General features: G+C 40.0%; 1 protein-coding gene across 8 annotated transcripts in view; it reads right to left on the bottom strand.

Moving 5' to 3' along the window:
- relch (RAB11 binding and LisH domain, coiled-coil and HEAT repeat containing) overlaps window positions 1-14473 on the bottom strand; it is a 37939-nt gene that overhangs the window by 14192 nt on the left and 9274 nt on the right. For 4 of the 8 annotated variants that reach the window (XR_013100107.1, XM_004546523.5, XM_004546522.5 and 1 more), the window contains 13 exons: window positions 14338-14432; window positions 13716-13845; window positions 13363-13520; window positions 9912-9987; window positions 9727-9822; window positions 8888-8911; window positions 3182-3294; window positions 3003-3093; window positions 2199-2270; window positions 1186-1326; window positions 866-1030; window positions 629-776; window positions 266-422 (listed from right to left, as the gene is read on the bottom strand). Coding sequence is in view for 7 of the 8 variants with exons in the window: in XM_004546523.5 (XP_004546580.2) it covers window positions 266-422; window positions 629-776; window positions 866-1030; window positions 1186-1326; window positions 2199-2270; window positions 3003-3093; window positions 3182-3294; window positions 8888-8911; window positions 9727-9822; window positions 9912-9987; window positions 13363-13520; window positions 13716-13845; window positions 14338-14432 (1466 nt within the window). In the remaining variant the exon portion in view is untranslated. The remainder of the gene's footprint in view (window positions 1-265; window positions 423-628; window positions 777-865; window positions 1031-1185; window positions 1327-2198; window positions 2271-3002; window positions 3094-3181; window positions 3295-8887; window positions 8912-9726; window positions 9823-9911; window positions 9988-13362; window positions 13521-13715; window positions 13846-14337; window positions 14433-14473) is intronic. The other 4 variants (XM_004546525.5, XM_004546526.5, XM_004546528.5 and 1 more) reach the window with 2 other exon arrangements.

The raw sequence follows: 14473 nt of genomic DNA, 5'->3' as shown, positions 1-14473 counted from the left end.
TAGACATGTGCCGATTACACTTGTGTTACTTGTGTTGTGAGGAAATCTAGAATGTGTTTAATGTGTTTAACCTCCCATTATAAGGTCCCTCTTCCCTCTGAGGATAACAACCACATCCTCATAACATTAGTCACTGCATTTTACCACGATAGCTTAAGGTTATAGTAAGCCTTGGTTTAGGTTACGATGAGTTATTTTAAGTCACTGAAGTGATCAAAACCAAGCTTCATGGGTTTGAGTGTATGTGTGTGCGTGCGTTTCTTACAGCTGGTTGACCACCCATAGCAGGCCCTCCCATCCAGTGGTTCCTTCATGCTCCAGCTGGTGGTCATAGAGTTGCAGCAGGGCACTCAGCATCTCCCTGCTGCCGATGATGGTTGCCACATCTTGGAGGGGAGAAGCTGGCCGGGGAAATCGAGTCACTGCAAATCCAAAGATAGAGGACCAAGGCAGAAACTGAATAATAAATGTCAAAGGCTTAAAGGCCACACTAGCACCAGTAGACTATATGTGAATGAAAAATGTTTGAAAGTTGCATTTTAGTCACACTAAAATACAAACCTCTACTTCTGCTTAGGTTTCTGCATTTCTTTTACAATTGACCTGTGTGTGTTTGTAAACATCCTACCTTCAATTGCAGGTATGTCACCATGGAGTTTGACTCTGCTGGTGAAGGGTGCATTCTGCAGCACCACAGCGAACAGAGGAGGGATAAGAGACTGAAGGGCTGACAGGAAAACATGTAGCTTGTGTTCATCTAGACCATGTTCTCCTTGCTAGAGAAAGAAGCAGCACATATTATGGAAAGTGAGACAGTGCAATTTTATATATGCACTATGCCAAGACTGAAATGAAAGACACTTACTGTATGTAGTTTCTCTATACGTGCCAGTAGAGAAGGAATGAGTGAAGTGTGCAGGGTGCCCAGCTCTGTGGTCCAGGCAGCAAAGGCAGGGATGAAGACCTGGTGGACCGCATTGACCACCCGCTCTGATGGGTCTCCAAGAGACAGCAGCATCAGCTCAAAACCCTGGAATGAAAACAGACAAACAATAGAGCAACACTCAGTCTCACCCACAAAAGCAGTTGTAAAATCCTGGCGTAATACATACAATGCAGAATAGCAGTTGTGGACATCATTAAAACAAATCACTCTCATACATGTTCATCTACAAAGATACACACCTGGGAATACTTATCTGGGTCATCTATGTAACCCATAATTATACCCAGGCTCTTGACCACAGCCTCCCTGACCATGTCCGCCTTATCCTCAGCAAGCATCTGTTGCAACATGGACAGCACCAGGGAGCTGCGAATCTCCTTCTACAGAGACAAACAGTGACAGCAAAAAAAAAAAAAAAGACCGACTGAGAATTCATTCAGGTCATATTTTATAATTCTACATTTAGTACATGATGAGTATGGGCTTAAATGGATTATTTCCGAATTGTGGGTGAGCAAAGATATTTATTAACTCTCAAGAAATTTCACTCATTTTTTTTTTTTATACAGTCTATATTTAGAAGAATCCTTTGTAGGCAACGACTGCCTGATGTCTGGAACTGATGAACATCACTAAACAATGGGTTTCCTCTATTGTGATGCTTTGCCAGGTCTTTAAAACAGCTGTTTTCAGTTGTTCTTGTTTGAAATTGGAAAAAGATTTATGATCGGGTTGACATTAGGCAACTGATTTGCCATTTTTGCTTTCAAGAACTCCCACGTTGCTTTTAAAATTTGTCCTGGATCATTCTTCTTCTTATACTTCTTCTCTTTAAAGCACCATCCAATCAACGTAGCTGCACCTGGCTCAGTCCGAGCACACCGTGAATCCCCGTGCTCTTCAGATTTAATTGGTAAAACCACTTCCACTGGAAGCAGGAAGCTATACCGTGGTGTGGGTTGCATTTGGATTATGAGCCCTTCTGATAGTTTACTTTCCTCGCAACCCCTTCCAAATGAAAATGCCACACCTGGAATTAACTCACAGCCCACTCAATTGATGAAGAAATAATAAGGAGTGTCCAATTACACTTAAGCCCTTGAAAATAGGGGATTGTCTATAAAGTATAAACATTTCTCAACAGTTATTGCAATAGATTAATGCTTCACAAATGAAAGCTTAGTCTGCACTTTAGGCCCATATTCATCATATACTGTAACTTGAATATGTTGCATTCATAATGTGTTCTTACAGGCAGGTAAGGTGCTAAGGCTCCACAGGACTCTGCCACCAACAATCTCCTCTCTGGATATTTGTGGTTAATCTGGAGAAGACAAGTTTAGAGGAATTGAAGTGTTTAAAGAAAGAGCAATAGAAATTGAAAGAAAAGGAGAGGCAGACGGGAGTGCAGCCACCATGGAATGGAAACAACTCGAGTATCAGCAACATCCTGACCCTGTGGAAACCACTATTTGTCTTTCTGCGCAGATTCTCAGACTCCAAACTGGTGGCAGCGGCCGTTGTCATGGGAGCAGATTTTGTTTATCACACATGTGTTGCATGTGGTGACACAGGTGGCAATGAAGACCAAACCGCTAACCCATTTAACTCAAGGACGCCTATGGAGGTATTGCTAACAGATTCCCAAATCAGAAAGATCTGACATGTTTGCATTTCTAACCTTTGAGTGTTTTTATGAGAGAAAAAGTGGGAAAACAACAAAAAGCAAAACAAAAATACAGAGAAAACGCAAATCATTCATACGTATACTTCCCATCTTTGAACTGAAATTAAAAAACAAAAACAGAGACGTGTCTTATAAATTCAAGTGCTACAGAAAGGTTCACATCACAATGCCAAGCAAACAGACTGTATGCTAATTAAATCTAAATATTTACACACCTGATCACTTTAGCATTATTCATGAATTTCAAATAAACTTCAGATGTTTAAAAAGAAAACAGATTAGAGACCATTTATAAATCAGTAATATGATCTCAAAGCTGTGAAATTCAGTAGGAGTATATTTAATAACCCCTGTAGGCATGTACTCTACCTGTTCCCAGCACTGAGGGAGTAGCTCAGCCTCGACACGTGTGGGCCCCACATGCCTCGCAAACGCAACGCAGCCCGTCAAAATCATTTGTCTTTGGAGACAAAAACACACATTTGAGAAAATACTGGAGGCAGGCAGAGTTTTTTTAACCACAGGCTGTTGACACAAAGTGTTAGCACCTCTGCTCATCATCCGGTCGCTTGATTAGGTTAAAGAGGATGTGGAGAAGCTGGTCTCTCTCTTTAGGCTCTGGGTGAAGGCAGGCAGTACATAAGATGAGTGGAATCAACTCCTGAATTAAAGAAGACACAGAGACAGAAAAGGCTAGGATCAGTTTAGATTACTCTGCAAATACATTTTTAAAAAAGTGTGTGGTTATGGTTACAACACACAGGGATGGAAAGGATGGTTTGTAGCACTCAAGCAGGCCCGTAATTCTATGGAGTAGCAGGAACAGCAACCGGGAAGAGGGGGCTTATTATGAAGACAGAAAATGGGAAAGTCACAAGGAGAAAAATACACAGGGGGTCACTCTTAAAAACCAACAGCAGATTTTCAACACTCCTGCAAACATGCTTACGGTAAATCCCTTGCTGGTTTCATATCTACTCTTCTTTGGACTTTGAGGCACAGAAAGTTATGGCCACATACTGTAGAAGCTTAGTAGTGCATGCACACGGCGGCATATAGACAGATAAACACAAACCTAATGCACTAGTTCTCCTCATATAAATGATTCCTACTTCAGAGTTCAGACAAAGTTCATGGGCCTTCCAGCCAGAGGGGAGAGCACTCAGCTGCCCTTGATACAGGGCCTCCATGGCCAAACTGTGGTCAGCCCTGCATTCCCGCCACACACACCGAAATTAGAGAGTGCACACAAAGTTAAAAATATATTTTTTTTCAAAGTCTGTTTTTTTTCCAGGAAGATATGATGTTTTCCTGCCAAGTACTGGAAGAAGAAGCTAAACCCCAATGCTGGATGGACAAAAGGACCTAACAGAGAAACTTGGGTAAAGATAGACTGTGATGAGTCACTCGTTCAATGCTGGACCAACCCTCTGAAGTCACTGCCATGTTGGCTATATTTTAGAAAAGCAAAAATATAACATTTGACTATCAAAAGGGTCATTTTAAGTGGTTACATGACTAGTCCAATATAGTTGAAGTCAATTTCAGCATTAGAAGAAGAAAAAAAACAAAACAGCTTAAAATGACAAATTAAACAAATTCAGCCAACTTTAACAGTCACATTGAATAATCTTCTCCTGCAGTCTATTACAAGGCTACACATTTTCACAGGACACATTTTGGAGAGTCAACAGCACTGGGCTGATAAAGCAAATAGAGGAATTCATAAACAGCACACATCTAAAAAGCCAGAAACCACGCTGACCCTGTTCTATTTCAGTGTGGACTCCTATGATGTGAAATCTCCTTCATAACTGACCAGTCCTGTGTAAACACTGTGGGCAGGTAGAGTGGACAGAATGACGCCAGGGACCATGGACCAGGGGCCAGATTCAGGGCAACTACTCCTTTTAATTTAAGGACCAATGTAGAAGAGCCTGCATTCAGTAAAGGAAAGCAACAACTCCCTTCCATGTGACTATTCCTTTCAGTCTTTTCGGTTATTTTAACTATGAGGCTATGGAAAGACCAATGTCTGCTTTACCACTCACATGATGGCTTACAACTTTCATCTGAGATGTTGCATGCAACATCTCAGCAGCTCTCAATGACAGACTGCCTTATGTAGTTTCTTGACCCAGATGCTCATTATTGGGTATACCTGTAATGTGTCTTATCTCCAACAAAAACAGTAATGAACATATCTCTCTTAATACTACACACCAACTCATCCATAGTTTCCAGAAGATGCACTCATTTAAACCACTAACAGGTGACGTGAACACGTGAACAACACTGCACTTCTTTCTCCAGGCATTTCCTGATGGCAGCAGGATAAAGTCGTGTGCCAAACTGCATAAACTGCTCAGGAATGACTCCAGGACTACAAGGCCAAATCAAAGCATCGACCCAGCCTCTAAACCTCACAGAAGTTGTTTGAAGAACAGCGCGTTGAAATAATTCCAATCCAAAAAGGCCCCACCTAATTCACAGAAACTGAAGACCCAGTGCCAACGTGTTGGTGCCAGACACCACAGGATACCCTTACTGCACAAACTACACATATTATGCACGTGGTTTAAATGTTAAGGCTGTCTCAATACTTTAAGATGACTGGACTTGTTAGTTTTGTTTTTTCCTCGCTTTGTGGTTAGGTTTAGGCATCAGAAGAATTTAAAGTAACTTATTGCTCTTTCCACTAGTTTTTAATGTTGTCAGCATCTACAAACTGGATTATCTGATCACTTGGTATAGATGGCTTTTTAAATTGCCCTGACCTTTTCTTTGGCACCTGAACGTGGTATGCATGCACATCACAATGTGAAGTCTAATCATTTTAGTAGCTCCCTGAGCAATCATCAAACACCAACATCAGGCCAAAATAAAAATAAATTAAAAAAAAAAAAAAAAAAAGAAATTCCAGCACTTTGGTTGATGCACAACTACTGAAAATTACATCAGCCAAAAGTGGAGTTTAGGCATAATGTCTTAGGTATGAAATATTCCAACACAGAATTCCTGACACAGGTCTGTTTTGAATTCAAACACATGCATTCAATAGTACATTACCAGAAATTGTCTGTCAAAGAAACAGTTCCAGTAAAACTATCAACCTTCTGTGTCATGTCTAGGGTCCGTTAAAGATTACAGATAATCTACCCACTAAAAACAGGAAGTCTATAATTGCAGTTTTTAGATACCATCTTTGCCTTAATGATGCCTGGAAAGTCTATATAAAAATAGTACTGTAGCAAATTACTACAAAATAATGTTTTTGACCAAAAGAAAAAAAAGAAAAAAAAAAAAAAAGTGTTGCAATGCAATCCTTTAAATTTAAGAAAAACACAGGGTTTGATGATTTACAGCATCTGCTAATACAGCCAGGTGGCAGGCAGTGTTTCAGTGTGTCATACTATCGTTTTAAGTCAAACACCTTTTGTCCTTAAGAGGGTTTCACATTCAAACAAGTAAAGGCGTGTCTCCAGGGTCGTGCTGGTTAGAAGGGTCAAGCCTGCAATACGGAAGCACGGGCAGCTTTATCTGTGTGGGTGTGAGTATGTGTGTGTACACACACACACACACACACACACACACACACACACACACACACAGAGTCATGGTCTGTGAATCTAACGGATATTGTACAAAGTCCAACTATTCAAGAAGTCTTAATGCGCTGCTGCATTTACTTTTTTTTTTTTTCCTGCCAGCCTTTTCTCCCTTCAGTTTGTTTTTCTTGATTTTTAAAAGAGATTAAGTTCTCCATAACTGCCTGGGGGTTGATTAAAACCTCATAACCATGGTGATATGCAAAGCAGCCCGACCAAAGACTACTCCAACTAGATTTACCTCTTTCAGTATATCCATTTGGTTTCCGATCAAGTTTCAGTTCCTTGTATAAAATTTCATGCGCTGCACTTATGTTACGCATGGACACACAGAACACCTGTGCAGGTGTCAGCTTTTAAAGAGTAATTTCTTGCTAATGCAACATTTTTTGTTTTATTGTTTTTTCAAATCTCCTTTCCTACTCTTCTCAGTAAAAAACAAAAAACAAAACAAAAAAACACTTTTGTTTGTGGAAACAAAAGCACTTAAAACCAATCAGTTGCAGGAAGAAAGCTGGCTGCATTTCGTTAAGTCACCTAATCATCAAGATTTGGGATTTTAAAACCTTTTTTCTCCAGGTTTTCAGATTTAAAAATAGAGCATAACCCCATTTATCAAACAGTTGCTAAACTGATATTTATCAAAACAGTTTCAAAATCTTTGGCATTTAGACACTTAAAGAGATTAGACTGATTGGGCCCATGTCTGATGAGCTTAATAAATCAAAGGTGAGCGAATTGAAGAGACATATCGTACAGCATGGCATATTAAGACTAAGGGCCTGATTTACTAAACAGGGCAAATCAGTGTGAGGTTGCAACTGCAAGAATGTGCTGTAAGGAGCTGAAACAGCAGCTGATCTACTAACAACACACTAATGTACAAACAGATGTAGGCGGCTCATTTCTATAAGAGACCAACCCAATTTAATGGAAAAAACAAAACAACCAAACAAACAAGAAAAAAAAAACAAAAAAACCCAAAACAAAACAAGCAGATCAGATAAGCGAGTGATCGTTCTGCTAAATGGAAAAAAAATAAAAAAAATAGAGAAATTACAGTATAAACACTTTCTCTTCAGAAACAGTATGGTAATTCAGACTCAGGCAGCTGAAGGGGAATTCAACTCATACTGATTGAGACTTTGTGGGGTCTAAGAGGTTCAGGCAGCAATTCTCAGGATAAATAACACTATTATTTATCCCTATTTATCCAGAGAAGGGCTTCTTTAATCAAGACTGCTATATAAACATAAAATGTATGGGTCCTGCAGGACATATAGAACACTAAACGTTATACAAGATCAGACGTTGAGAGATTTGCATGTTACTGAAGTTACTCCAGCTGTGTGTAAATGGAGTCATTGTTCTTTTGCACAAAGACAGACATTAATTTAGTACACTGCAGATGTGTCTTAGTCACATAAATGTAATTTTGACAGCGAGACATTTTAATATGATATGTAACAGAATCGGTACTGGACACATTTAAAATCAAACAAAACCATAAAAGAAACCAAATTAAAGTGGAGTGAAAAAGTATTTGCCCCCTTATTAATTTCTTATATTTTTGCATATTTGTCACACAAATGACGAAGCTGCATTTTGTATTTACTTGGGTTATCTTTGATTAATATTGAAATTTGTTTAATGATCAAACCAGCCACACATCTGAAAGCAAATTGATTTGCTCTCCTGATATTTAGACTGTAGTATTGATATTTTAACCTTTTTTTCCCCCAAATTTGCATGTAACTGATGCAAATATGCAAAAAAAATGAGGACTCGGGTAGGGCGGCAAATACTTTTTCACAGCAGTGTTCGTAATGTTACATTGCTCTGTGTGATGTGCACACTGCTGAGAAAAAGACGAGCAGGCTCTCTTAGTTTTTTCATGACCAAATCTCTGTTTAGAAACATGAATAAAAATGAAACTGCGCAAATCATTTAAGGTCTGCTCTATATAGGGCGAGGACACAGTGAACAGCTATAGCTCATAGCTATGGCACTGTGCTCAGCTCTAAACCGTTCACCTGTGTTAATTACACACTCATTCTGACAAAAACCTCCCCCTGGCATTTCAAATAAAGAACACTCCTAGTGAGAATGACAGCCACATTAGCCAAACAACAGCCACACCTCACAGTTACAAAACTGCCATTATACCTCTTAACGAGTAGATAGCAACCCCCAAGGAGTGTGATTTGCTCTGGAATGTTCCGTTAATAAATTTGGCCCCAAAACTGCAACGCAACTTACTTTTTGGGTACACACTATTTTTCAGTGTCACCGTTACAGGATTGCAGACTGTATTTGCAAAAAATAATAAATATGGAAAATCAGAGCTTATAGTTGGATTTCAAACAACTTCAAGAGCGTTATGCCAGGATATTTTCCCACTGTTGTCTGTTCTCACAGGAAATAATTCCACTTCACCTGTGCTTAAGTGAAGCTATTGTCCGATCCAACTGAGTTGGACATTTGTTATCTCATGCATTTCTCTCAGGTAAGAAAAAGTTCAGGGCTGCAGCGCATGTGTGAAAATATATTTAGTGACAGCGGTTTTGCAGCAGAAGGAATTGGCATTAGTTACACTTTTCTGATCTACATGTGAGAATCATGCAAATGAGTGCGTGAAAGACTCACCTGGCAAAGATGCGCAACCATTCTCTAGAAGAGAGGCATGCATGAGAGTGAGAGAATGAGTGAGACGAAAAGAGAAGAAAAAAACCGTGAAGGCAAAAGGACAGCAAATATGAGAGGAAAAAATGCAGAGGAAAAATGATGAGGACTTCTGAAAAACAAATGCCATGACAAAAGAAGGTGACCCGACATATCAATAGATAAGACACAAGTCAGCAGGATCTGGCAGGTAAAAATGTCTCCAACTCTATATTCGTATCGCTTGGGGAACGACAAAAAGGCAACACAAGGACAAAGGCGCTTTGTGCATCATCAAGTTTGAGACATTGATTTAATTATCTCAAAAAACAGAAATCACACAAATCCCACTATTGCCAAGAAAACAGCCTTTGCACAATGTGTAACTCTACAGTTCATATTCATATTGTGAGAACAGTTTAGGCACAAAAGGGAGAAAAAAAAGGGGGTAATGTTCCTTTAAAGCAGTAATATTTCAGTAATATAGCAGCAATATTTCACATAACAGCAGATGGTGAAGTGGATGAATCACCAATGGAATAATATGTTTGCAAAGTTGTCAAATTGGCACCATTACTACCAAAACTACTGACAATAACCACATTAAGCTGTTTAGAGTCGTTTCCCCTCTACATTATAAATACACAGTTTAGAGGAAACTTTAGTAGTTGTGAATGACCAACTACTTTTTTTAACCTATTCTCATCCTTGCTGCTCTGTGTGTATCTATTGGTTATTAAAACAAGAAGCCTGTGATGGTGACAATGAATGGGGAAACAGGGAGGAGAAGAAGAGGGCAGGATGACCAGCACAAGCAGGTTTACCTCTCGTTTAGCAAGAAGGACATTAGGGACGATGTGAGGGAGACAGCGACCCAGCATTAGCATCACACTCTCCTCGCTGTCTGCTATACGAGACACCTGGGAACAGGAGGGACATTATATTCCGTTTTTCCTAAATTTACTTCTTTTCTTTTTTTTAATCTGTATATGAAATGTGTGCTCCTGACCTCTGCTCCTAGGCGGCTGTCGGAGCACATTCTGCAGAAGGACAACAAGGCTTGCTGGAAGGCCGGAGATAACTTCCTGAGACACCACAAAAAACAAAAGACCAAAAACAGTCACTACAGTCTGCAACACTTAATCTGTACACCACAAGTGCTCTGGAGAATGTCCTGACCGTTGAATGATTGAGGACTGGAATAGATTACCCTGCCACTGAGGTTAGTGCTGCCACTCTCCCATGTAACGTGACATTACCACAGTACTAAGAATAGCAGGTGGCTGACTAACAGTAACGCACCACTCACTTTTTTCTTTTAGCACCACATAAATCAGATTTTGTTTTTTTAAGGGAACACATATTTAAATGATAAAAATAATGAAACATCAAAAAAATATCATTAAAAATAATACATCATAGGTGGGACACAAATAAGAAAAAGAAAAAAAACATTAAATGAATGAAAGCTCAGTTTCAGTGATGACTAGTTTAAAGCACAATACACTTTCTTACTCAAGAGGGCAGCCACACAACCTAATACCTGGTTTTAGACAAAGACGAATAACTACCTCCATCTAGTGGCTACATTTAGTGACTACACAAAAATGGCCAACGTGGCTGTAGTAGACACGGTTGGTTCTAATAATTTTTACAACTATATATTTTTTTCTTTTTGGCCTTCAAACCCCCACAGAGAATTTTACATTTTAAATTAAATAAATAAACAAAAAAATCTAACCGTAAAAGTGCAGAATTTTTAGCTTTTATTCAGCTTTAGCTTTTAACAGATATTACATTAACTGCTTAGAATTTACAGCCACTTTTAAGTTTAGTCCCCCCATTTTCAAAAGCGCCAGGTCACTGGACAATTGACTGATGAGCAGTTCATGCCCAGTGAGGCCTCTTCATTTGTTATTCCATTAAAATTTAAGCAGACAAAATATCTGGAGTTGATTCCAAGTATTGAGCGTCTAATTTGATAGCTGGAACTTCACTGGAACTTTCCAATGACGTCCAAAGAGATGTCAATGTAAATGAAAGAGGCCATCCTTAGGCTGAAAAACTAAAACATACCTCTCAGGCAAACGGCAAAAACTTTAGGAGTGGCCAAATTAACAATCTGAGTCAATAACACTGTCTTAAGTAGTTCTATCACTGTCAAAGTCTACAATCAAGACACGCCTTTTATGAAGGCAAATGCAGGGCTTAGAGGAAGGCACACTCTGAAGAACAGATGGCTATATTGGACTTTGCCAGACTAAAAGAGCATGCACCTATCTGAACAAATGAAACCAGGTTTATCTTGTATCAAAATGGTGAGAAAAGTTTTGAGACCTCACAGTCTGAAGCATACCACATTATCTGTCTAACATGGCGGAGGCAGCGTGAACACATATGGCTGCCAGTTGGACCAGCTCTCTACAGGGTGGGACATTTAAATGGATGCACCGTAATAACATGGGAATGGTTGGTGATATTAAAGTCCTGTTTGTGGCACATTAGTATATGTGAGGGGGAAAACTCCTCAAGATCGGTGGTGACCATGGTGGCCATTTAGAAGTCGGCCATCTTGGATACAACTTTTGTTTTTTTCAATATGAAGAGGGCCATGTGACGCATCAAACTTATTGGTAATGTCACAAGAAAAACAATGGTGTGCTTGGTTTCAACGTAACTTTATTCTTTCATGAGTTATTTACAAGTTTCTCTTTGTTCACAGCCATTGACATGTCAAAGAGGTTAACACGTGAGGAGCGGATCGAAATTGTGTTGATATCTGGTGAACGCAGTAACCGGGTCATTGCAGCAGATTTTAATGCAAGACACCCTACGAGACCACCCATCTCCCATGCTACAGTTAGCAAACTGCTTGCTAAGTTTCGTGAAACTGGTTCAGTGTTGGATTTGCCAAAATGTGGACGCAAGAAAACTGTCACTAATGAAGAAACATCAGTGGCTGTCCTAGCTTCATTCAGCCAGAGCCCACAGTGTAGCACTCGCCACATGTCACTGGAGAGTGGCATTAGTCGAACATCCCTTCGGCGGATATTAGCTACTCACAAATGGCACCCTTACAAACTCCAGCTACTGCAGCATCTTAACGAGGATGACCCAGATCGGCGCACAGAATTTGCAGAATGGGCAAAACAAAAATTGGAACAGGACCCTCAGTTCACACAGAAGATTTTGTTCAGTGATGAGGCAAACTTTTATGTGAATGGTGAAGTTAACCAACAAAACCACCGCTATTGGTCTGACACTAACCCACATTGGATGGATCCCTCCAAGACTGTTGGAGCAACAAAAGTGATGGTTTGGTGTGGTATATGGGGTACAACGATAGTGGGTCCATTCTTCATCAATGGAAACCTCAAGACCACTGGATATTTGAAATTGCTACATGATGATCTGTTTCCCTCTTTATGCACTGAAGCTGGCACGTTCCCTGAGTTTTTCCAGCAAGATGGTGCACCACCACATTATGGGTGCCAGGTCCGAGCATTCCTAGATGAACAGTTTCCTGGAAAGTGGATTGGTCGTCGTGGGCCAGTTGAATGGCCCCCTTAAGGTCTCCCGATCTGACCCCCTTAGACTTTTACCTTTGGGGTCATTTGAAGGCAATTGTCTATGGTGTGAAGATACGAGATGTGCAGCACCTGAAACTACGGATACCGGATGCCTGTGCTGGCATTTCTCCTGCGGTGTTGCTATCAGTGTGTGAAGAGTGGGAGACGAGGGTTGCATTGACAATCCAACACAATGGGCAGCACACTGAACACATTTTATAAGTGGTCAGAAACTTATAAATAACTCATGAAAGAATAAAGTTACGTTGAAACCAAGCACACCATTGTTTTTCTTGTGACATTACCAATAAGTTTGATGTGTCACATGGCCCTCTTCCTATTGAAAAGACAAAAGTTGTATCCAAGATGGCCGACTTCTAATTGGCCACCTTGGTCACCACCCATCTTGAGGAGTTTTCCCCCTCACATATACTAATGTGCCACAAACAGGACTTTAATATCACCAACCATTCCCATGTTATTACGGTGCATCCATATAAATGGCCCACCCTGTAGTTTCAATTATTGATGTGACTGCTGATAACAGTAACACGATGAACTGTGAACTGTACAGGGCTATACCCTGTCATATTCAGACAAATGTTGCAAAGCTGCTGTTACTGAAGATAAAACTGAAAGCACAAAGATACACAATCAGCAACTGAATTTGGCTGCACTAAAGGCCTGGCAGGACATCTCAAGGGATGTCCACAGGTTTTAGACTCAGGCAGTTAGTGGATTTACATATGTCACACGGGTATTAAAAAAAAGCCCTATATTTTTTGTTTACATTTGAGCATCATATTTGCATTCCTTGATACAGGAAATGTTAGGAAAGTTGGGTCTTTGTTTTGCAAGTTTTTTTTTTTTCATGCCTGAATTTTCACTCACCTGTTTGGCTGATCAAACTGGACAGGTGGCTTATTCTTCAGCTTGCTGTGAGTCTGTGGGTGGAATTGTGATGTGTTCTGAGTAGAGAGGTTGTCTGCGTTATTGTCAGGCTCTGAAACCCCTCGGATGTCCAGATACTTGCCATTATCCATGGGAGGCTGAGGATAAGACTACAAGATGTTAGCATTATAGGGTCAAATATTTGGGCTTGTAACAAACTACAGAGAAACCGTCATACAGACTGAATGATTTTCCTTTCTTCTTGCTTTTTTTAAAAATTTACTATAGAAAACTGTGTGACTGGTAGACATTTAAATAAGCCTGTGCTTTACATATTCAAAATGACCACATACCACAGAAAGAGGGTCAGCGGAGCAAGCAGTGGTAGCAGAAGAGGAAGAAGTGTTAGGTGTATTCTGAGAGCCCAGGTCCAAAGTGGTTGGAGGCGGGGAGGAAACTGTCCTCTTCAGTGTTTGAATCTCACTGTGGGGCAGAGGTAACATAACATAAGTCAAAAAATACTACATACTTAATCAAGCAGCAAGTGAACGAGACAATCGACTGTTTCACCCCTACCATCAAAGTCATGCTTGAACTGTTCAGTAAAATTGGTCAGAATCCTGATGGTGTCAATTAAAGACTTCACATGACAAGAAAATTAAGTTCCACTTTTTCATCAGACCAAAGTTTCCTCTGTAATTTCATGCAGCTGTGGTGCTTGGGAGAAATTTCCAATCTGGTTTTACACCATGGCCAGTTTTGGTCACGGTTATAGAAACTGAAAACTTCTGAGACTTTTTTTTTTAATGAATACTTCTGCTGACTCTTTGCTCAGCAGTAGAAGGGGTAAATGTTCTTGCTGAAATGACATGCAGTGAAAGAGCTATGAATGTTGGAAACCTTGTCAGGATCAAAGACTTCAGAGTTTTTCAAAAAGAATAGTATACGAGCACAGACATGCACTCAAGCACACACCATTGCAGTTTCTTTATCTGCTCTGCTAGGTTCTGCTTCTCATTATTGAGGAGGCTTATCTGGTACTCCAACTCTTGCACGACTTCTGTCTGCTGCTAAAGAGAAGAAAAAAAACATAATGCAGACAAATTACAAA

This window comes from Maylandia zebra, linkage group LG9 (genome assembly GCF_041146795.1).
Source record: "Maylandia zebra isolate NMK-2024a linkage group LG9, Mzebra_GT3a, whole genome shotgun sequence".
In the NCBI taxonomy this organism is placed as follows: Eukaryota; Metazoa; Chordata; class Actinopteri; order Cichliformes; family Cichlidae; genus Maylandia; species Maylandia zebra.
The sequence above is the reverse complement of the archived record's forward strand: the minus strand, read 5'-3'. Positions and strand labels throughout refer to the sequence as shown.